The sequence below is a fragment of the Symsagittifera roscoffensis genome, chromosome 3, assembly GCF_963678635.1.
Source record: "Symsagittifera roscoffensis chromosome 3, txSymRosc1.1, whole genome shotgun sequence".
Classification (NCBI taxonomy): domain Eukaryota; kingdom Metazoa; phylum Xenacoelomorpha; order Acoela; family Convolutidae; genus Symsagittifera; species Symsagittifera roscoffensis.
Window position 1 is genome coordinate 74,422,316 of NC_087064.1, and position 24,103 is coordinate 74,446,418.

Below are 24,103 nucleotides of genomic sequence, written 5' to 3' on the forward strand. Positions count from 1 at the left end.
GGATAGTGAGCCCGATTATGGGGTGTTACAGCTGGAATCTGCTGTCATGATTAATAGCGTAGAAACTCTTGAGTCAAGTGGAGGACAACCTCAGAGCCTCAGCATTCAGTTGCGCTCTGGTTACAGTTTCTTCTATTCGACAGTAGACACAGGAAGCCCAGTTTTGTTCCTGAATAAACGCACCTGTGATTTACTCCTGCAAAGAAGTCCATCAATTGAGTTTCGCGATATCACACGTTACCCTATCGATACCTTGTACGTTGACTATAACAAGAAGCCCAATCGCCTCCTGGGGTCGATTCAAATTCCAATTTTCTTCTAGTGGCTGGAGGGTGGCTAACGCTCAGTTCCTCATCTCGGAGAATAGAACTCGTAATCTTCTCGGCTTGGACTTGCAGGAGAAACTGGGCATTGTAACCACACAATTGAAGGCAGAAACAATCCAGTCGGTGGATTCTGGCTCCTCAGATCCGATTTCTGAATACTGGTGTTCTTTTTTCGCAAAGAAGTACGCTCATGTCTTCAGTCGTTTGGGTCGATCTAAAAGTCATAAAGTATACACTAATTTTAAAGTCCCATTGGTGCCACGTCAAATCAAAGGAAGAAAAGTTCCTATTCATATTCAAGATAGGTTCGCGAGTGAGATAAAACTCTCGGTGGAGCAAGGTCATATTGAAAAGTTAGATAAGTGCACGACTGATTTCTTCATTGCCCCGATTGTGCTAACTGCAAAAAAGGATGGATCTATCAAATTGGCCCTCAATGCCAAACCGATGAATGCTCAGATCTGGAAAAATAAGTACCAGATGCCGAATATCCACGAGCTTATTGATTCCGCGGCACATGTCATAACTCGAAATGTTCCTGGTAAGGTTTGGTTCACATCCTTGGATCTAAAGGATGCGTTTAGTCAGTTACCACTGTCATCACTCACTAGCAGCTACTGTAACTTCAATAATTTGTGTAGCGAGGCGACTGGAACGTACCGCTTCAAGACCGGGTTTTGTGGACTGACAGACATGCCCACCGAGTTCCAGAAGGCGATGGATTGTACCTTACAAGGGCTGGAAGGAGTTATTTGTTACCTCGACGACATTTTGATTGTCACTAAAGGAGATATCCAAGAACATAACGAGTTGGTCGAGAGAGTTTTGCAGAGGCTTGATGCGGAAGGATGGGCCCGCAAACTGAATAAGTGCAAATTCTCTGTTAACCAACTAACTTGGCTAGGGTATGACATTAATGAGAATGGGTAGTCCCCAAAACTTTCAAAGATTGAGGCAATTCAATCGCTCAAACCACCGCGAACTCTAAAACAACTTCGGTCATTCATGGGAACGTTAAAACATTTACAAAGGTTTATCCCTGATTTACATACCCATACTGTCCATTTCCGGGCCTCATTCAAGGCTTGTAATAAACAATCGTTCTTCTGGGGTGATGATCAAAGTAAAGCCTTTCACGATATAATCAAGTTGAGTGCGAAAATTCCGAGCCTGTATCACTTCGATTTATCGAAAGGATCGAGAGTAAAATGCGACGCGAGTCACAATGGCTTAGGTGCTTGCCTCGAACAGGAAGTTGAACCGGGAATTTGAGCCCCTACTGCGTTTACTTTGCGTTTCCTCAATAACGCGGAGGTTAAATATAGCACTAACGAACTGGAGTTATTGGCTATTGTCTGGGCTTGTGAACATTTCCGTACTTATGTGTTAGGTACGCGCTTTCAAGTGTTAACTGATCTTAAGGCTATCATATCGGCATTAAGCGAAAATTATAACAATAAGTCTTATCAGTCTCGTCTTGCTCGCTGGGCTGATCGTTTGCTACCTTTTGACTTTGAGGTTATTCACGTCCCAGGGGTCACGCTGGGGATTGTCCATTACTTATCACGTTATCCTACATTTCCAGCTCCTGCACCCTCTAAATACGACGAACTTTTTGTTGTTGAGTCAATTGAGGCATTCCATTTGGCCCTCTCGTTTATTAATTGTTATAATTCTTCTCCGGGGTATCAAAATTGTGAAACGCCGCAAGAGGGCGTTCAATTTGTGTCTCAGTTTAATAACGCTTGTTATTTACGTCATTCGCCGGATGAGGGTGTTATTAATGTCCCTCAATGTTTCAACCAATCATCTTGCGGTATGCAAATGGATTGCTCGCGTTGTTTGTCACAAGATGGCGTCGATTTATGCGCTCAAGATTTCAACCAATCAGGGACCGGTTTGCTAATGATTGTTGCAAACCAGATGACGTTTCAGAAAATCACTGTCTCCGACTTGAGTCTTTAGTAAACAGTCCACTTATTCAAATCAATTTCTTTAATAATAAATTCAATATGACAACACCAACAATCAATAACCAAACTCATACTGACTTAAACACTAACATCACGCAACCGGACTCTATGACCATACTACAATCAACTGCTGAGCAGGCAGGGTTACAGACATTTGTGGAAACTTCTCCAGTCAGCTCTCCCAACTTTTGTCGCCCAAGTCCGAGGCCGCACATACGATCCCGCCAACTCACCCGCTTGTCCGGATTGGACCAAATTCGACAACGTAATGGAACACGGGAACGGGCCGCTAAAACCCGTTTTGTCGCTACAAGAACTGATACTAGAAAGGACGGACATTCGAAACTACTAGAGGCAATGAGGCGATGTCGCCTGTCAAAATCAGGAAAAAACAACATGGCGGCGAAGATCGGGGTCTTAGCGGTGAATGGGGGTAAACATCTCCTCTCCTCATCCAAAAAGGAAATTGTGGGCTTGCCTGGACTTTTTGATGCAGACATGTTGGCAGAATTAACAACGGAGGATTGCTTTCTCGGCCCCATGAAGCGAGCCATCATAAATAAGGACATTACCTCCTTCAACAAGCTTGGTGCATATATGGCCCAGTTTTGGCCTACAGCAGCGGTGGTAAATAACTGTGTAGTTATTGACAATAAACTGGCCATTCCTGAATCTCTCCGACAAGCTGTGCTCACTCGCCTTCACAGATCACACCCGGGACAAGAGGCCATGATGACTGCCTCCGAATACCTCTGGTGGCCATTTATGATACGGCAAATCATCGAGACGTGTGAGAAGTGTCGTGAATGTACCCTGTTCGGTAAGAATCTTAAGCCTGCGTCAACTTTTAATACTGCGAAATCTCTGCCTGTACTATCTGGACCTAATCAGGAGTTACAATTAGATTTTGCTGGTCCGATACTTGATGAAAAGGGGTCTAAGATCTTTCTTTTAGTAGCGATTGATCGGTTCTCTAAAATTCCTTCAGTCCTAATTTCTAAAACCACTGGGGCTAAGAAGGTTACTAAATTCCTTGATTCCTATATTCGTATTCACGGTCTCCCTCGTTCTATCAGAACAGATCATGGCTCAGGTTTTAAGAATAATTTGGTGCAAGAATTCGGCTCTAATAGAGGTATTAAACATATCCTCTCACCGGTCGGAGATCATCGCGGCAGTGGGCTCGAACGATCTATTCAGACAATCAAGAGAAAACTGGGTGTGGCGAAACGCGATCCTAATTTCAGAAATCTTAAGGATACGATTCATCAAATACTTGAAGATATTCGCAAGAGTAATCATTCGGTGCTTAAGAAATCGCCTTTTGAATTGCATTTTGGTCGTAAACCTAATACTGTATGGTCTCAGGCACGTAATATTGTTGTTCAATCTGATACTTCAGCCCAAATATTGGAGCGCAACCTCCTTACACCAGATCAGATCGCCAGCAACGATTACAGCCGGGACAGCACAAAAGTTGTTCCTCGCGGCAGTTCCAGCCCAACTATTCCAACTCGCTGCAAGCCCTTGTTTTCGTTGGACGGAAATGTGGCAGACAGTGAACCCTACAAGGCGCTGGCGGATCTTGCTCGGGTGGCAAATAAATGGTCGCATTTCAGGCGGAATCTTCCCCCAGATGCAGGAAAATTGGTACTCAAGGAGCTCACAACCAGGCATTTGGACCTCGCCCATTCTCTCAAATCCGGCCTCAATAGCAATACTCTTCGTTTCTCAGTAATTGCCTCACCTCCGGGGACGCAAGTCAGCTCCAGGCGTGCACCAGTTGTGCAACCTACTCGTCTCTCGAGAACAAGTAAATTAGAAAACCTTCTACTGTCTGATCCTGGTCGAGTTAAAGTCTTTAGGAAAATTATTGATCGCCAATCGGGGAAACCTCTGTATAAGCTAACCAAGTTTAAGATTGTTCGTGTTACGGATCATACTTATATTACCGACAAGGGAAAAGTCTACAGGAAAAATCATATCTGTCTCAAACCTATTTATCGATCTGCCATTTTAGTTGCTCAGAACAGTATAGGTGATCGCGTCCAAGCTTCAAGCTCAACTTCTCGAGGAGCGGCTAAACGACCTGTCACGCGGTCGCAGTCTGTGTTACTGGAACAACGGCCAAACAATCCCTCTCTCTCTACTCCGATGGTGGATCTCACTGCTGACTCTTCCAGTGAAAGTTCTATTGGGTCAAATAACGATCGTCAGGTGGCTCGAGATTCGGTTACTACCGGAAAACGGCAGAGGCTTCAGTGTGACTCGCCTCCGGTTCGATTTGCTCGTCAGTTTGCCTCGACGTCGACGCCCCAATCCTCCACTCATGCTACTCACTCGCGCAATATTGATTCTACTCACCAACCAGTCGGGTCGTTCGTTTCGCCTCAACCGGGGACACTACATCGCGCTGTTTTGTCCTCGTCTACTCGTCCTATGGAACCTCCTGAAATATTACATCTAGTCCTGATATAATGGTTTCGTCGCCGGAAAAGAAGGTATCAAAAGATTTGAATCCCCCCTCTCATTCAGCGTCATCAGATCTGCCTTCCTCCTACCCTTCACTTTCACTACCTGCTGAACCAGTGGTTGACGATGCAGAGTCGGTCAGGATGTCTCACCGTAGCAAAAGCCAACTCAGTTTTTCGGCGATCCGCTGCGGCATTCGGTAAAATTTGTAGAGGAGGATCAAATTTTGCCCTCTACAACGACATTGGCTTCACCTCTTATACCAGTCACGGAGGAACAGATTATGCCCTCAGATGCGCCAACTGTGTCCATATCTTCACCACGGAAACAACTTATTCGCGATCGTTTTCCGCCTCAATCTTCAACTCAGACGTCGTCTTCGTTCACTCACAGGAAGGAAACCACGGGCACGGATTGACTATATTCGCCAAGAAAGAAAGAAAAAAAAATGAAAAAAAAAACTCTTAAAAAACTTGCTCAATCGTTCAAACTTTAGCTAAAACTTTTTCACGATATCATTGTGGTTTACTGTACGCAATTGTGTGGGATAAGGGGCTATCAAATCATTTGCTCGTCCGGGTGCAGTTTATTTGTCCTTAATTTTGAAGCTTTTCAAAATTTTTCCCCGCGGGGAATGTCGTGAGGCGACCTTCGGTACCTCGTAAGTTATTTGTTCTTTTGCAGTCATACTGCAAAAGACACTAATTATATTAACCAAGGTCACTGTTAACCTCTATTGTCAATACCACGCTGAGCGTGTTTTTCATTCTATATCTGTTATCACTACTGTTTGTTAGTAAATCTGATTCATCATATTCTCATGTTCTATCGGGATAAAATTCCTAAACCAAGACTATATCTGAAACTAAGCATCAAACTAACTCAAACTAACAAAGTATCTAACCTTAAAACAATTTACTTATTGTTCAGCAACCAAGTTTTCATTCTAAAACTCCGGCAAATCTCAACCGTTAAACTGGTTGTTTTTATGTGTGGCAATTCTTCACTGGTACTATATGGGAAGGTTGGAAGGGAGAAAACTAGCAAGATCCCGTTTTCGAAGCTAGTGCTTTAATTAGATCCAAATTCATGTCTAGCACAAGCATCTATTTTATCGCTTTTGACCCAGATTGCTTAGCCAAGGTTCGCATATGAAACCTTTTTTGTTTTTAATTTTGAATAAAATTTTTTCTAATCATTAAGATTACATTGCTCCCTAACTACACTTTTATGAACCTAAAAAAACAGGCAAAACCATAAATCGCTGTTGATAATTTTACGAAGTTTAGTCCAACTTTCTTGAGTATCACATACAAGCAAATGTTGATTTTATTGTGCAGTGAGGACCCCAATAGAATCATCCACTACGGAGGGGGCAAACTGATAGCACTGGCCAGTGACAAGAAGCTGCAGATTGTGAGTGTGGAGACAGGACACCCGATCAACAAGCGACCAATCACAGGCCACGCTGGGTCCATTCAGTGCGCATTTGTCGACGAAGCTGAAGTGCGCAACTTAATGTTTTTTATCTGAGACAAAGATTTTTTTCAATAATTTATATTAAGCAGAAGTCAGAAGTGCCTTGTCGTAATGAGAAAAAGTTATATAGCATGGTGCGCAAAACCTTGATTTGAACTGTCTTTTTTAAATATAGATTAGGTTTTTTGTAGTCGCAGTTTTAGTTATGGTTTTATTTTACTTTGAGCTCTAAAACTTGGATAGTTTTACCGAGCAGCATTGGTTTTGATAGCAAGAGGAAATGATGGTAATACGAGCTGTTCAGCTCTTCACAGAGAACAACTGTTGTGCCCCTGCTTAAGAACAAAAAGCAATTTTTGGTGATTTTCCCGGCTGAGAATTGCTGCCTCAGCCGAAGGCAGCGAGTACGAATCATGATTTTCTTCAAACCAGCGAGTTAAAGGCAGAAACTTTAGCCGATTCCAGAACAAAAAATTGTTGCTTGATAGTGCATAGATCCCAATCACTGGGATCTTTTTCAGAATGAGGATATGACTGGCTTCTGTGTGTTTAGGGCTACGTATTGACTGGGAGTTACGACACAAGCGTGAGAATGTGGGACTTAGAGAGTGGGGCTTGTAGGAGGATATTCAGGGGACACACGGACTCTGTCTACGCCCTCACCAAGTACCTGGACACCATGGTCACTGGATCCAAAGACACCACCGTAAAAGGTTTACAACATACCATCATTTCAAGTACCTAGATACAGTGGTAACCGATTTAGATATACTGCCCTCAAAGGGATTCCTTCAATTCACTATCAAATGCTTCTCATCAAGTACATATAGACAACATGGTCACCGGATCTAAGGAAGGACACCAGCTTAAAATTCATACAACCTACGGACAATCAAATTATCCCATTCAAGTTTCAAATACCTAGATACCATGAGCACCTGATTCATAGACACTCACTGGTAAAAAGTGTCCATTCGGTGGAAAATTAACTGAAGTGATGGACAAAATTATGGCGTAGGGTATGTTTCTTCTCTCGATTTTGACTAATCCAAAGTAAGTGGTAGAGTGTCAAGGTGGTACCATAATAAAGCTCTATCAGTTTCTATTCGGATTCCTAAAGAGTGGGGCTTAAAATTCATACAACCTACGGACAATCAAATTATCCCATTCAAGTTTCAAATACCTAGATACCATGAGCACCTGATTCATAGACACTCACAGGTAAAAAGTGTCCATTCGGTGGAAAATTAACTGAAGTGATGGAAAAATTATGGCGTAGGGTATGTTTTTTCTCTCGATTTTGACTAATCCAAAGTAAGTGGTAGAGTGTCAAGGTGGTACCATATTAAAGCTCTATCAGTTTCTATTCGGATTCTTAAAGAGTGAGGCTTAAAAATCATACAACCCACGGACAATCAAATTATCCCATTCAAGTTTCAAATACCTAGATACCATGAGCACCTGATTCATAGACACTCACAGGTAAAAAGTGTCCATTCGGTGGAAAATTAACTGAAAAGATGGGAAAAGTTATGGCGTAGGGTATGTTTTTTCTCTCGATTTTGACTAATCCAAAGTAAGTGGTAGAGTGTCAAGGTGGTACCATATTAAAGCTCTATCAGTTTCTATTCGGATTCTTAAAGAGTGGGGCTTAAAAATCATACAACCCACGGACAATCAAAATACCCCATTCAAGTTTCAAATACCTAGATACCATGAGCACCTAATTCATAGACACTCACAGGTAAAAAGTTTCCATTCGGTGGAAAATTAACTGAAGTGATGGGAAAAATTATGGCGTAGGGTATGTTTTTTCTCTCGATTTTGACTAATCCAAAGTAAATGGTAGAGTGTCAAGGTGGTGCCATATTAAAGCTCTATCAGTTTTTATTCGGATTCTTAAAGAGTGGGGCTTAAAATTCATACAACATATGGACAATCAAATTATCCCATTCAGGTTTTAAAAACCTAGATACCATGAGCACCTGATTCATAGACACTCACAGGTAAAAAGTTTCCATTCGGTGGAAAATTAACTGAAAAGATGGGAAAAGTTATGGCGTAGGGTATGTTTTTTCTCTCGATTTTGACTAATCCAAAGTAAGTGGTAGAGTGTCAAGGTGGTGCCATATTAAAGCTCTATCAGTTTCTATTCGGATTCTTAAAGAGTGGGGCTTAAAATTCATACAATATACGGACAATCAAATTATCCCATTCAAGTTTCAAAAACCTAGATACCATGAGCACCTGATTCATAGACACTCACAGGTAAAAAGTGTCCATTCGGTGGAAAATTAACTGAAAAGATGGGAAAAGTTATGGCGTAGGGTATGTTTTTTCTCTCGATTTTGACTAATCCAAAGTAAGTGGTAGAGTGTCAAGGTGGTGCCATATTAAAGCTCTATCAGTTTCTATTCGGATTCTTAAAGAGTGAGGCTTAAAATTCATACAACCCACGGACAATCAAATTATCCCATTCAAGTTTCAAATACCTAGATACCATGAGCACCTGATTCATAGACACTCACAGGTAAAAAGTGTCCATTCGGTGGAAAATTAACTGAAAAGATGGGAAAAGTTATGGCGTAGGGTATGTTTTTTCTCTCGATTTTGACTAATCCAAAGTAAGTGGTAGAGTGTCAAGGTGGTACCATATTAAAGCTCTATCAGTTTCTATTCGGATTCTTAAAGAGTGGGGCTTAAAAATCATACAACCCACGGACAATCAAAATACCCCATTCAAGTTTCAAATACCTAGATACCATGAGCACCTAATTCATAGACACTCACAGGTAAAAAGTTTCCATTCGGTGGAAAATTAACTGAAGTGATGGGAAAAATTATGGCGTAGGGTATGTTTTTTCTCTCGATTTTGACTAATCCAAAGTAAATGGTAGAGTGTCAAGGTGGTGCCATATTAAAGCTCTATCAGTTTTTATTCGGATTCTTAAAGAGTGGGGCTTAAAAATCTTACAACCCACGGACAATCAAAATACCCCATTCAAGTTTCAAATACCTAGATACCATGAGCACCTAATTCATAGACACTCACAGGTAAAAAGTTTCCATTCGGTGGAAAATTAACTGAAGTGATGGGAAAAATTATGGCGTAGGGTATGTTTTTTCTCTCGATTTTGACTAATCCAAAGTAAATGGTAGAGTGTCAAGGTGGTGCCATATTAAAGCTCTATCAGTTTCTATTCGGATTCTTAAAGAGTGGGGCTTAAAATTCATACAACATATGGACAATCAAATTATCCCATTCAGGTTTTAAAAACCTAGATACCATGAGCACCTGATTCATAGACACTCACAGGTAAAAAGTGTCCATTCGGTGGAAAATTAACTGAAAAGATGGGAAAAGTTATGGCGTAGGGTATAGTTTTCTCTCGATTTTGACTAATCCAAAGTAAGTGGTAGAGTGTCAAGGTGGTGCCATATTAAAGCTCTATCAGTTTCTATTCGGATTCTTAAAGAGTGGGGCTTAAAATTCATACAATATACGGACAATCAAATTATCCCATTCAAGTTTTAAAAACCTAGATACCATGAGCACCTGATTCATAGACACTCACAGGTAAAAAGTGTCCATTCGGTGGAAAATTAACTGAAAAGATGGGAAACGTTATGGCGTAGGGTATGTTTTTTCTCTCGATTTTGACTAATCCAAAGTAAGTGGTAGAGTGTCAAGGTGGTACCATATTAAAGCTCTATCAGTTTTTATTCGGATTCTTAAAGAGTGGGGCTTAAAATTCATAAAACCCGAGGACAATCAAATATTCCCATTCAAGTTTCAAAACCTAGATACCATGAGCACCTGATTCATAGACACTCACAGGTAAAAAGTGTCCATTCGGTGGAAAATTAACTGAAGTGATGGGAAAAATAATGGCTTATGGTATGTTTTTTCACTCGATTTTGACTAATCCAAAGTAAGTGGTAGAGTGTCAAGGTGGTACCATATTAAAACTCTATCAGTTTCTATTCGGATTCTTAAAGAGTGGGGCTTAAAATTCATACAACCTACGGACAATCAAATTATCCCATTCAAGTTTCAAAAACCTAGATACCATGAGCACCTGATTCATAGACACTCACAGGTAAAAAGTGTCCATTCGGTGGAAAATTAACTGAAAAGATGGGAAAAGTTATGGCGTAGGGTATGTTTTTTCTCTCGATTTTGACTAATCCAAAGTAAGTGGTAGAGTGTCAAGGTGGTACCATATTAAAGCTCTATCAGTTTCTATTCGGATTCTCAAAGAGTGGGGCTTAAAATTCATAAAACCCAAGGACAATCAAATATTCCCATTCAAGTTTCAAAACCTAGATACCATGAGCACCTGATTCATAGACACTCACAGGTAAAAAGTGTCCATTCGGTGGAAAATTAACTGAAAAGATGGGAAACGTTATGGCGTAGGGTATGTTTTTTCTCTCGATTTTGACTAATCCAAAGTAAGTGGTAGAGTGTCAAGGTGGTACCATATTAAAGCTCTATCAGTTTTTATTCGGATTCTTAAAGAGTGGGGCTTAAAATTCATAAAACCCGAGGACAATCAAATATTCCCATTCAAGTTTCAAAACCTAGATACCATGAGCACCTGATTCATAGACACTCACAGGTAAAAAGTGTCCATTCGGTGGAAAATTAACTGAAGTGATGGGAAAAATAATGGCTTATGGTATGTTTTTTCACTCGATTTTGACTAATCCAAAGTAAGTGGTAGAGTGTCAAGGTGGTACCATATTAAAACTCTATCAGTTTCTATTCGGATTCTTAAAGAGTGGGGCTTAAAATTCATACAACCTACGGACAATCAAATTATCCCATTCAAGTTTCAAAAACCTAGATACCATGAGCACCTGATTCATAGACACTCACAGGTAAAAAGTGTCCATTCGGTGGAAAATTAACTGAAAAGATGGGAAAAGTTATGGCGTAGGGTATGTTTTTTCTCTCGATTTTGACTAATCCAAAGTAAGTGGTAGAGTGTCAAGGTGGTACCATATTAAAGCTCTATCAGTTTCTATTCGGATTCTCAAAGAGTGGGGCTTAAAATTCATAAAACCCAAGGACAATCAAATATTCCCATTCAAGTTTCAAAACCTAGATACCATGAGCACCTGATTCATAGACACTCACAGGTAAAAAGTGTCCATTCGGTGGAAAATTAACTGAAAAGATGGGAAAAGTTATGGCGTAGGGTATGTTTTTTCACTCGATTTTGACTAATCCAAAGTAAGTGGTAGAGTGTCAAGGTGGTACCATATTAAAGCTCTATCAGTTTCTATTCGGATTCTTAAAGAGTGGGGCTTAAAATTCATACAACCTACGGACAATCAAATTATCCCATTCAAGTTTCAAATACCTAGATACCATGAGCACCTGATTCATAGACACTCACAGGTAAAAAGTGTCCATTCGGTGGAAAATTAACTGAAGTGATGGGAAAAATTATGGCTTAAGGTATGTTTTTTCACTCGATTTTGACTAATCCAAAGTCAGTGGTAGAGTGTCAAGGTGGTACCATATTCAAGCTCTATCAGTTTCTATTCGGATTCTTAAAGAGTGGGGCTTAAAATTCAAACAACGTACGGACAATCAAATTATCCCATTCAAGTTTCAAATACCTAGATACCATGAGCACCTGATTCATAGACACTCACAGGTAAAAAGTGTCCATTCGGTGGAAAATTAACTGAAAAGATGGGAAAAGTTATGGCGTAGGGTATGTTTTTTCTCTCGATTTTGATTAATCCAAAGTAAGTGGTAGAGTGTCAAGGTGGTACCATATTAAAGCTCTGTCATTTTCTATTCGGATTGTTAAAGAGTGGGGCTTAAAATTCATAAAACCCACGGACAATCAAATATTCCCATTCAAGTTTCAAAACCTAGATACCATGAGCACCTGATTCATAGACACTCACAGGTAAAAAGTGTCCACTCGGTGGAAAATTAACTGAAGTGATGGGAAAAATTATGGCTTAGGGTATGTTTTTTCACTCGATTTTGACTAATCCAAAATAAGTGGTAGAGTGTCAAGGTGGTACCATATTAAAGCTCTATCAGTTTCTATTCGGATTCTTAAAGAGTGGGGCTTAAAATTCATACAACCTACGGACAATCAAATTATCCCATTCAAGTTTCAAATACCTAGATACCATGAGCACCTGATTCATAGACACTCACAGGTAAAAAGTGTCAATTCGGTGGAAAAGTAACTGAAGTGATGGGAAAAATTATGGCTTAAGGTATGTTTTTTCACTCGATTTTGACTAATCCAAAGTCAGTGGTAGAGTGTCAAGGTGGTACAATATTAAAGCTCTATCAGTTTCTATTCGGATTCTTAAAGAGTGGGGCTTAAAATTCATACAACCTACGGACAATCAAATTATCCCATTCAAGTTTCAAATACCTAGATACCATGAGCACCTGATTCATAGACACTCACAGGTAAAATGTGTCCATTCGGTGGAAAATTAACTGAAGTGATGGGAAAAACTATGGCTTAGGGTATGTTTTTTCTCTCGATTTTGACTAATCCAAAGTAAGTGGTAGAGTGTCAAGGTGGTACCATATTAAAGCTCTATCAGTTTCTATTCGGATTTTTAAAGAGTGGGGCTTAAAATTCATACAACCTACAGACAATCAAGTTATCCCATTCAAGTTTCAAATACCTAGATTCCATGAGCACCTGATTCATAGACACTCACAGGTAAAAAATGTCCATTCGGTGGAAAATTAACTGAAGTGATGGGAAAAATTATGGCTTAGGGTATGTTTTTTCACTCGATTTTGACTAATCCAAAGTAAGTGGTAGAGTGTCAAGGTGGTACCATATTAAAGCTCTATCAGTTTCTATTCGGATTCTTAAAGAGTGGGGCTTAAAATTCATACAACCCACGGACAATCAAAATATCCCATTCAAGTTTCAAATACCTAAATACCATGAGCACCTGAATCATAGACACTCACAGGTAAAAAGTGTCCATTCTGTGGAAAATTAACTGAAGTGATGGGAAAAATTATGGCTTAGGGTATGTTTTTTCACTCGATTTTGACTAATCCAAAGTAAGTGGTAGAGTGTCAAGGTGGTACCATATTAAAGCTCTATCAGTTTCTATTCGGATTCTTAAAGAATGGGGCTTAAAATTCATACAACCTACGGACAATCAAATTATCCCATTCAAGTTTCAAATACCTAGAAACCATGAGCACCTGATTTATAGACACTCACAGGTAAAAAGTGTCCATTCGGTGGAAAATTAACTGATTTGATGGGAAAAATTATGGCGCAGGGTATGTTTTTTCTCTCGATTTTGACTAATCCAAAGTAAGTGGTAGAGTGTCAAGGTGGTACCATATTAAAACTCTATCAGTTTCTATTCGGATTCTTAAAGAGTGGGGCTTAAAATTCATACAACCTACAGACAATCAAATTATCCCATTCAAGTTTCAAATACCTAGATTCCATGAGCACTTGATTCATAGACACTCACAGGTAAAAAGTTTCCATTCGGTGGAAAATTAACTGAAGTGATGGGAAAAATTATGGCGTAGGGTATGTTTTTTGACTCGATTTTGACTAATCCAAAGTAAGTGGTAGAGTGTCAAGGTGGTACCATATTAAAGCTCTATCAGTTTCTATTCGGATTCTTAAAGAGTGGGGCTTAAAATTCATACAACCCACGGACAATCAAAATATCCCATTCAAGTTTCAAATACCTAAATACCATGAGCACCTGAATCATAGACACTCACAGGTAAAAAGTGTCCATTCTGTGGAAAATTAACTGAAGTGATGGGAAAAATTATGGCTTAGGGTATGTTTTTTCACTCGATTTTGACTAATCCAAAGTAAGTGGTAGAGTGTCAAGGTGGTACCATATTAAAGCTCTATCAGTTTCTATTCGGATTCTTAAAGAATGGGGCTTAAAATTCATACAACCTACGGACAATCAAATTATCCCATTCAAGTTTCAAATACCTAGAAACCATGAGCACCTGATTTATAGACACTCACAGGTAAAAAGTGTCCATTCGGTGGAAAATTAACTGATTTGATGGGAAAAATTATGGCGCAGGGTATGTTTTTTCTCTCGATTTTGACTAATCCAAAGTAAGTGGTAGAGTGTCAAGGTGGTACCATATTAAAACTCTATCAGTTTCTATTCGGATTCTTAAAGAGTGGGGCTTAAAATTCATACAACCTACAGACAATCAAATTATCCCATTCAAGTTTCAAATACCTACATTCCATGAGCACCTGATTCATAGACACTCACAGGTAAAAAATGTCCATTCGGTGGAAAATTAACTGAAGTGATGGGAAAAATTATGGCTTAGGGTATGTTTTTTCACTCGATTTTGACTAATCCAAAGTAAGTGGTAGAGTGTCAAGGTGGTACCATATTAAAGCTCTATCAGTTTCTATTCGGATTCTTAAAGAGTGGGGCTTAAAATTCATACAACCCACGGACAATCAAAATATCCCATTCAAGTTTCAAATACCTAAATACCATGAGCACCTGAATCATAGACACTCACAGGTAAAAAGTGTCCATTCTGTGGAAAATTAACTGAAGTGATGGGAAAAATTATGGCTTAGGGTATGTTTTTTCACTCGATTTTGACTAATCCAAAGTAAGTGGTAGAGTGTCAAGGTGGTACCATATTAAAGCTCTATCAGTTTCTATTCGGATTCTTAAAGAATGGGGCTTAAAATTCATACAACCTACGGACAATCAAATTATCCCATTCAAGTTTCAAATACCTAGAAACCATGAGCACCTGATTTATAGACACTCACAGGTAAAAAGTGTCCATTCGGTGGAAAATTAACTGATTTGATGGGGAAAATTATGGCGCAGGGTATGTTTTTTCTCTCGATTTTGACTAATCCAAAGTAAGTGGTAGAGTGTCAAGGTGGTACCATATTAAAACTCTATCAGTTTCTATTCGGATTCTTAAAGAGTGGGGCTTAAAATTCATACAACCTACAGACAATCAAATTATCCCATTCAAGTTTCAAATACCTAGATACCATGAGCACCTGATTCATAGACACTCACAGGTAAAAAGTGTCCATTCGGTGGAAAATTAACTGAAAAGATGGGAAAAGTTATGGCGTAGGGTATGTTTTTTCTCTCGATTTTGACTAATCCAAAGTAAGTGGTAGAGTGTCAAGGTGGTACCATATTAAAGCTCTATCAGTTTCAATTCGGATTCTTAAAGAGTGGGGCTCAAAATTCATACAACCCACGGACAATCAAAATATCCCATTCAAGTTTCAAATACCTAAATACCATGAGCACCTGAATCATAGACACTCACAGGTAAAAAGTGTCCATTCGGTGGAAAATTAACTGAAGTGATGGGAAAAATTATGGCTTAGAGTATGTTTTTTCACTCGATTTTGACTAATCCAAAGTAAGTGGTAGAGTGTCAAGGTGGTACCATATTAAAGCTCTATCAGTTTCTATTCGGATTCTTAAAGAGTGGGGCTTAAAATTCATACAACCTACGGACAATCAAATTATCCCATTCAAGTTTCAAATACCTAGAAACCATGAGCACCTGATTTATAGACACTCACAGGTAAAAAGTGTCCATTCGGTGGAAAATTAACTGATTTGATGGAAAAAATTATGGCGTAGGGTATGTTTTTTCTCTCGATTTTGACTAATCCAAGGTAAGTGGTAGAGTGTCAAGCTGGTACCATATTAAAACTCTATCAGTTTCTATTCGGATTCTTAAAGAGTGGGGCTTAAAATTCATACAACCTACAGACAATCAAATTATCCCATTCAAGTTTCAAATACCTAGATACCATGAGCACCTGATTCATAGACACTCACAGGTAAAAAGTGTCCATTCGGTGGAAAATTAACTGAAAAGATAGGAAAAATTATGGCGTAGGGTATGTTTTTTCTCTCGATTTTGACTAATCCAAAGTAAGTGGTAGAGTGTCAAGGTGGTACCATATTAAAGCTCTATCAGTTTCTATTCGGATTCTTAAAGAGTGGGGCTTAAAATTCATACAACCCACGGACAATCAAAATATCCCATTCAAGTTTCAAATACCTAAATACCATGAGCACCTGAATCATAGACACTCACAGGTAAAAAGTGTCCATTCGGTGGAAAATTAACTGAAGTGATGGGAAAAATTATGGCTTAGGGTATGTTTTTTCACTCGATTTTGACTAATCCAAAGTAAGTGGTAGAGTGTCAAGGTGGTACCATATTAAAGCTCTATCAGTTTCTATTCGGATTCTTAAAGAGTGGGGCTTAAAATTCATACAACCTACGGACAATCAAATTATCCCATTCGAGTTTCAAATACCTAGAAACCATGAGCACCTGATTTATAGACACTCACAGGTAAAAATTGTCCATTCGGTGGAAAATTAACTGATTTGATGGGAAAAGTTATGGCGTAGGGTAAGTTTTTTCTCTCGATTTTGACTAATCCAAAGTAAGTGGTAGAGTGTCAAGGTGGTACCATATTAAAACTCTATCAGTTTCTATTCGGATTCTTAAAGAGTGGGGCTTAAAATTCATACAACCTACGGACAATCAAATTATCCCATTCAAGTTTCAAATACCTAGATACCATGAGCACCTGATTCATAGACACTCACAGGTAAAAAGTGTCCATTCGGTGGAAAATTAACTGAAAAGATGGGAAAAGTTATGGCGTAGGGTATGTTTTTTCTCTCGATTTTGACAAATCCAAAGTAAGTGGTAGAGTGTCAAGGTGGTACCATATTAAAGCTCTATCAGTTTCTATTCGGATTCTTAAAGAGTGGGGCTTAAAATTCATACAACCCACGGACAATCAAAATATCCCATTCAAGTTTCAAATACCTAAATACCATGAGCACCTGAATCATAGACACTCACAGGTAAAAAGTGTCCATTCGGTGGAAAATTAACTGAAGTGATGGGAAAAATTATGGCTTAGGGTATGTTTTTTCACTCCATTTTGACTAATCCAAAGTAAGTGGTAGAGTGTCAAGGTGGTACCATATTAAAGCTCTATCAGTTTCTATTCGGATTCTTAAAGAGTGGGGCTTAAAATTCATACAACCCACGGACAATCAAAATATCCCATTCAAGTTTCAAATACCTAAATACCATGAGCACCTGAATCATAGACACTCACAGGTAAAAAGTGTCCATTCGGTGGAAAATTAACTGAAGTGATGGGAAAAATTATGGCTTAGGGTATGTTTTTTCACTCCATTTTGACTAATCCAAAGTAAGTGGTAGAGTGTCAAGGTGGTACCATATTAAAGCTCTATCAGTTTCTATTCGGATTCTTAAAGAGTGGGGCTTAAAATTAATACAACCTACGGACAATCAAATTATCCCATTCAAGTTTCAAATACCTAGAAACCATGAGCACCTGATTCATAGACACTCACAGGTAAAATGTGTCCATTCGGTGGAAAATTAACTGAAAAGATGGGAAAAGTTATGTCGTAGGGTATGTTTTTTCTCTCGATTTTGACTAATCCAAAGTAAGTGGTAGAGTGTCAAGGTGGTACCATATTAAAGCTCTATCAGTTTCTATTCGGATTCTTAAAGAGTGGGGCTTAAAATTCATACAACCTACGGACAATCAAATTATCCCATTCAAGTTTCAAATACCTAGATACCATGAGCACCTGATTCATAGACACTCACAGGTAAAAAGTGTCCATTCGGTGTAAAATTAACTGAAAAGATGGGAAAAGTTATGTCGTAGGGTATGTTTTTTCTCTCGATTTTGACTAATCCAAAGTAAGTGGTAGAGTGTCAAGGTGGTACCATATTAAAGCTCTATCAGTTTCTATTCGGATTCTTAAAGAGTGGTACTTAAAATTCATACAACCCACGGACAATCAAAATATCCCATTCAAGTTTCAAATACCTAAATACCATGAGCACCTGAATCATAGACACTCACAGGTAAAAAGTGTCCATTCGGTGGAAAATTAACTGAAGTGATGGGAAAAATTATGGCGTAGGGTATGTTTTTTCTCTCGATTTTGACTAATCCAAAGTAAGTGGTAGAGTGTCAAGGTGGTACCATATTAAAACTCTATCAGTTTCTATTCGGATTCTTAAAGAGTGGGGCTTAAAATTCATACAACCTACGGACAATCAAATTATCCCATTCAAGTTTCAAATACCTAGATACCATGAGCACCTGATTCATAGACACTCACAGGTAAAAAGTGTCCATTCGGTGGAAAATTAACTGAAAAGATGGGAAAAGTTATGGCGTAGGGTATGTTTTTTCTATCGATTTTGACTAATCCAAAGTAAGTGGTAGAGTGTCAAGGTGGTACCATATTAAAGCTCTATCAGTTTCTATTCGGATTCCTAAAGAGTGGGGCTTAAAATTCATAAAACCCACGGACAATCAAATTATCCTATTCAAGTTTCAAAACCTAGATACCATGAGCACCTGATTAAAAGACACTCACAGGTAAAAAGTGTCCATTCGGTGGAAAATTAATTGAAGTGATGGGAAAAATTATGGCTTAGGGTACGTTTTTTCACTCAATTTTGACTAATCCAAAGTAAGTGGTAGAGTGTCAAGGTGGTACCATATTAAAGCTCTATCAGTTTCTATTCAGATTCTTAAAGAGTGGGGCTTAAAATTCATACAACCTACGGACAATCAAATTATCCCATTCGAGTTTCAAATACCTAGAAACCATGAGCACCTGATTTATAGACACTCACAGGTAAAAAGTGTCCATTCGGTGGAAAATTAACTGATTTGATGGGAAAAATTATGGCGTAGGGTAAGTTTTTTCTCTCGATTTTGACTAATCCAAAGTAAGTGGTAGAGTGTCAAGGTGGTACCATATTAAAGCTCTATCAGTTTCTATTCGGATTTCTAAAGAGTGGGGCTTAAAATTCATAAAACCCACGGACAATCAAATTATCCCATTCAAGTTTCAAAACCTAGATACCATGAGCACCTGAATAAAAGACACTCACAGGTAAAAAGTGTCCATTCGGTGGAAAATTAACTGAAGTGATGGGAAAAATTATGGCTTAGGGTATGTTTTTTCACTCAATTTTGACTAATCTAAGGTAAGTGGTAGAGTGTCAAGGTGGTACCATATTAAAGCTCTATCAGTTTCTATTCAGATTCTTAAAGAGTGGGGCTTAAAATTCATACAACCTACGGACAATCAAATTATCCCATTCGAGTTTCAAATACCTAGAAACCATGAGCACCTGATTCATAGACACTCACAGGTAAAAAGTGTCCATTCGGTGGAAAATTAACTGATTTGATGGGAAAAATTATGGCGTAGGGTAAGTTTTTTCTCTCGATTTTGACTAATCCAAAGTAAGTGGTAGAGTGTCAAGGTGGTACCATATTAAAGCTCTATCAGTTTCTATTCGGATTTCTAAAGAGTGGGGCTTAAAATTCATAAAACCCACGGACAATCAAATTATCCCATTCAAGTTTCAAAACCTAGATACCATGAGCACCTGAATAAAAGACACTCACAGGTAAAAAGTGTCCATTCGGTGGAAAATTAACTGAAGTGATGGGAAAAATTATGGCTTAGGGTATGTTTTTTCACTCAATTTTGACTAATCCAAAGTAAGTGGTAGAGTGTCAAGGTGGTACCATATTAAAGCTCTATCAGTTTCTATTCAGATTCTTAAAGAGTGGGGCTTAAAATTCATACAACCTACGGACAATCAAATTATCCCATTCAAGTTTCAAATACCTAGAAACCATGAGCACCTGATTTATAGACACTCACAGGTAAAAAGTGTCCATTCGGTGGAAAATTAACTGATTTGATGGGAACAATTATGGCGTAGGGTATGTTTTTTCTCTCGATTTTGACTAATCCAAAGTAAAGGGTAGAGTGTCAAGGTGGTACCATATTAAAGCTCTATCAGTTTCTATTCGGATTCTTAAAGAGTGGGGTGAAAAATTCATAAAACCCACGGACAATCAAATTATCCCATTCAAGTTTCAAATACCTAGATACCATGAGCACCTGATTCATAGACAGTCACAGGTAAAAAGTGTCCATTCGGTGGAAAATTAACTGAAAAGATGGGAAAAGTTATGGCGTAGGGTATGTTTTTTTCTCTCGATTTTGACTAATCCAAAGTAAGTGGTAGAGTGTCAAGGTGGTACCATATTAAAGCTCTATCAGTTTCTATTCGGATTCTGAAAGAGTGGGGCTTAAAATTCATAAAACCCACGGACAATCAAATTATCCCATTCAAGTTTCAAATACCTAGATACCATGAGCACCTGATTCATAGACACTCACAGGTAAAAAGTGTCCATTTGGTGGAAAATTAACTGAAGTGATGGGAAAAATTATGGCTTAGGGTATGTTTTTTCACTCGATTTTGAATAATCCAAAGTAAGTGGTAGAGTGTCAAGGTGGTACCATATTAAAGCTCTATTAGTTTATATTCGGATTCTTAAAGAGTGGGGCTTAAAATTCGTACAACCTACGGAAAATCAAATTATCCCATTCAAGTTTCAAATACTTAGATACCATGAGCACCTGATTCATAGACACTCACAGGTAAAAAGTGTCCATTCGGTGGAAAATTAACTGAAAAGATGGGAAAAGTTATGGCGTAGGGTATGTTTTTTCTCTCGATTTTGACTAATCCAAAGTAAGTGGTAGAGTGTCAAGGTGGTACCATATTAAAGCTCTATCAGTTTCTATTCGGATTCCTAAAGAGTGGGGCTTAAAATTCATAAAACCCACGGACAATCAAATTATCCCATTCAAGTTTCAAAACCTAGATACCATGAGCACCTGATTAAAAGACACTCACAGGTAAAAAGTGTCCATTCGGTGGAAAATTAACTGAAGTGATGGGAAAAATTATGGCTTAGGGTATGTTTTTTCACTCAATTATGACTAATCCAAAGTAAGTGGTAGAGTGTCAAGGTGGTACCATATTAAAGCTCTATCAGTTTCTATTCGGATTCTTAAAGAGTGGGGCTTAAAATTCATACAACCTACGGATAATCAAATTATCCCAATCAAGTTTCAAATACCTAGGTGCCATGAGCATCTGATTCATAGACACTCACGAGTAAAAAGTGTCCATTCGGTGGAAAATTAACTGAAAAGATGGGAAAAGTTATGGCGTAGGGTATGTTTTTTCTCTCGATTTTGACTAATCCAAAAAAAAGGGTAGAGTGTCAAGGTGGTACCATATTAAAGCTCTATCAGTTTCTCTTCGGATTCTTAAAGAGTGGGGCATAAAATTCATAAAACCCACGGACAATCAAATTATCCCATTCAAGTTTCAAATACCTAGATACCATGAGCACCTGATTCATAGATAGTCACAGGTAAAAAGTGTCCATTCGGTGGAAAATTAACTGAAAAGATGGGAAAAGTTATGGCGTAGGGTATGTTTTTTCTCTCGATTTTGACTAATCCAAAGTAAGTGGTAGAGTGTCAAGGTGGTACCATATTAAAGCTCTATCAGTTTCTATTCGGATTCTGAAAGAGTGGGGCTTAAAATTCATAAAACCCACGGACAATCAAATTATCCCATTCAAGTTTCAAATACCTAGATACCATGAGCACCTGATTCATAGACACTCACAGGTAAAAAGTGTCCATTTGGTGGAAAATTAACTGAAGTGATGGGAAAAATTATGGCTTAGGGTATGTTTTTTCACCCGATTTTGACTAATCCAAAGTAAGTGGTAGAGTGTCAAGGTGGTACCATATTAAAGCTCTATCAGTTTATATTCGGATTCTTAAAGAGTGGGGCTTAAAATTCGTACAACCTACGGAAAATCAAATTATCCCATTCAAGTTTCAAATACTTAGATACCAAGAGCACCTGATTCATAGACACTCACAGGTAAAAAGTGTCCATTCGGTGGAAAATTAACTGAAAAGATGGGAAAAATTATGGCGTAGGGTTTGTTTTTTCTCTCGATTTTGACTAATCCAAAGTAAGTGGTAGAGTGTCAAGGTGGTACCATATTAAAGCTCTATCAGTTTCTATTCGGATTCTTAAAGAGTGGGGCTTAAATTTCATAAAACCCACGGTCAATCAAATTATCCCATTCAAGTTTCAAATACCTAGATACCATGAGCACCTAATTCATAGACACTCACAGGTAAAATGTGTCCATTCGGTGGAAAATTAACTGAAGTGATGGGAAAAATTATGGCTCAGGGTATGTTTTTTCACTCGATTTTGACTAATCCAAAGTGAGTGGTAGAGTGTCAAGGTGGTACCTTATTAAAGCTCTATCAGTTTCTATTCGGATTCTTAAAGAGTGGGGCTTAAAATTCATAAAACCCACGGACAATCAAATTATCCCATTCAAGTTTCAAATACCTAGATACCATGAGCACCTGATTTATAGACACTCACAGGTAAAAAGTGTCCATTCGGTGGAAAATGAACTGATGTGATGGGAAAAATTATGGCGAAGGGTATGTTTTTCTCTCGATTTTGTACTAATCCAAAGTAAGTGGTAGAGTGTCAAGGTGGTACCATATTAAAGCTCTATCAGTTTCTATTCGGATTCTTAAAAAATTTTAATATTTCACAATGAAGAAAAAAACACACATTCTTTTTTAATTTAATTTTGCTTTTGTCTCTTTTTTGACCCTTTCGAGCTACTTTTTGGCTTTTTTTTGTATGCGTTTTGAAAAAGCAGCTTTGTATCTATTTCGAAAATTGTAACTTTACCATTTCGAATTTTTTTTAGAATATCGGTTTTAGCGAATTTTTTTTCCTTTTTTGCTTAGTTTGTATCGACCAATATTCTACCGGCTCAATGACCCCATATTGCGTCATTTGACTAGCAAAAAAACTTTTATATGCGTTTGTGTTTTTTTTTCTGAGGAAGGTTTTTTTTACAAACGCTAAGCGTAGTGTACTATTACGAAGAATTTTTTCCCAACTTAAGTCGCAATTAAAAGTGCTCAATTTGCGGTACTTTTGGTATATTTCAAATACCAAATCTTGGAAATTTCAATTTTTCTCAAAAACTCTTGTACTGATAATCAAAAAAGTGGTACCGATGAAAAAATCGGGGGATTTTCGACCCAATTGTTTTAATTTTTTTTCATTTTCTCAACTTTTTTCAGTTTCAGATTGTAGTAGTAAAAGCACAAATCTGAAATTATCAATTCAATCAAAAGAACAAATCATGGGTATCTTCCCTTCTCAAGCGGTTATTCCCTAAAATCTTTAGAAAAAATTAATGGCCTCAAACATGCCCATTTTTTGTTTTGACATTTTGGCTAATTTTAGTTTTTTTTTGGTTCTCAACAACTATCCCTGCAAAATTGGAGATTAAGGTTTTAACCGAAAGCAAAAAAAGTAAGTTGTGCGACTCTCTTCTGCGCGAGAATCTATGCCTTAAGTTTTGAAAAATACGACATTAGAAAAAGTCCTATTTTTGAAATGTTTTTTTTGGAAACTTTTTTTCCCGAAAACTGACCTGCCGTTTCTGAGGTTGATAGTTGATCCAACTAAATTAACATGGTGCTTAAATTTTGCCTGCGTAGTCTTGTTTGTAGAAAAGCCGACATGCACTTCAAAAAATCCAATTCTTGAAACTTTTATTATTTTTTGACGAAATTTCATCACTTTTCTCAAAAACTACTAGTTAAATCTGAAAATCTGATATTAAGAGTTCAGTCTAAAACTTAGGGAAAGGAAATCTTCCATCAACAAGACGCCATTTCCATGCTTTAGTAGAGAAAAGTTTATGAATTAATGAAAGTCATTTTTTTTTCGTTTTTCGGATTCTCTTTAACTTTTTTCGAAAACTACCCAGCCAAATTTGAGTGTAAGATTTTAGTTGAAAG

At 38.2% G+C, this 24,103-nt stretch overlaps 1 protein-coding gene across 1 annotated transcript in view; it reads left to right on the forward strand.

The window, feature by feature from the left end:
- Nucleotides 1-6,111: 6,111 nt before the first annotated feature.
- The window catches only part of LOC134842401 (uncharacterized), a gene marked incomplete at its 5' end in the record, with an annotated part of 34,319 nt that continues 16,327 nt past the window's right edge, over nucleotides 6,112-24,103 (forward strand). The window contains 2 exon segments of the mRNA XM_063858722.1: nucleotides 6,112-6,277; nucleotides 6,804-6,963. Of these exon segments, the coding sequence (XP_063714792.1) occupies nucleotides 6,843-6,963 (121 nt within the window).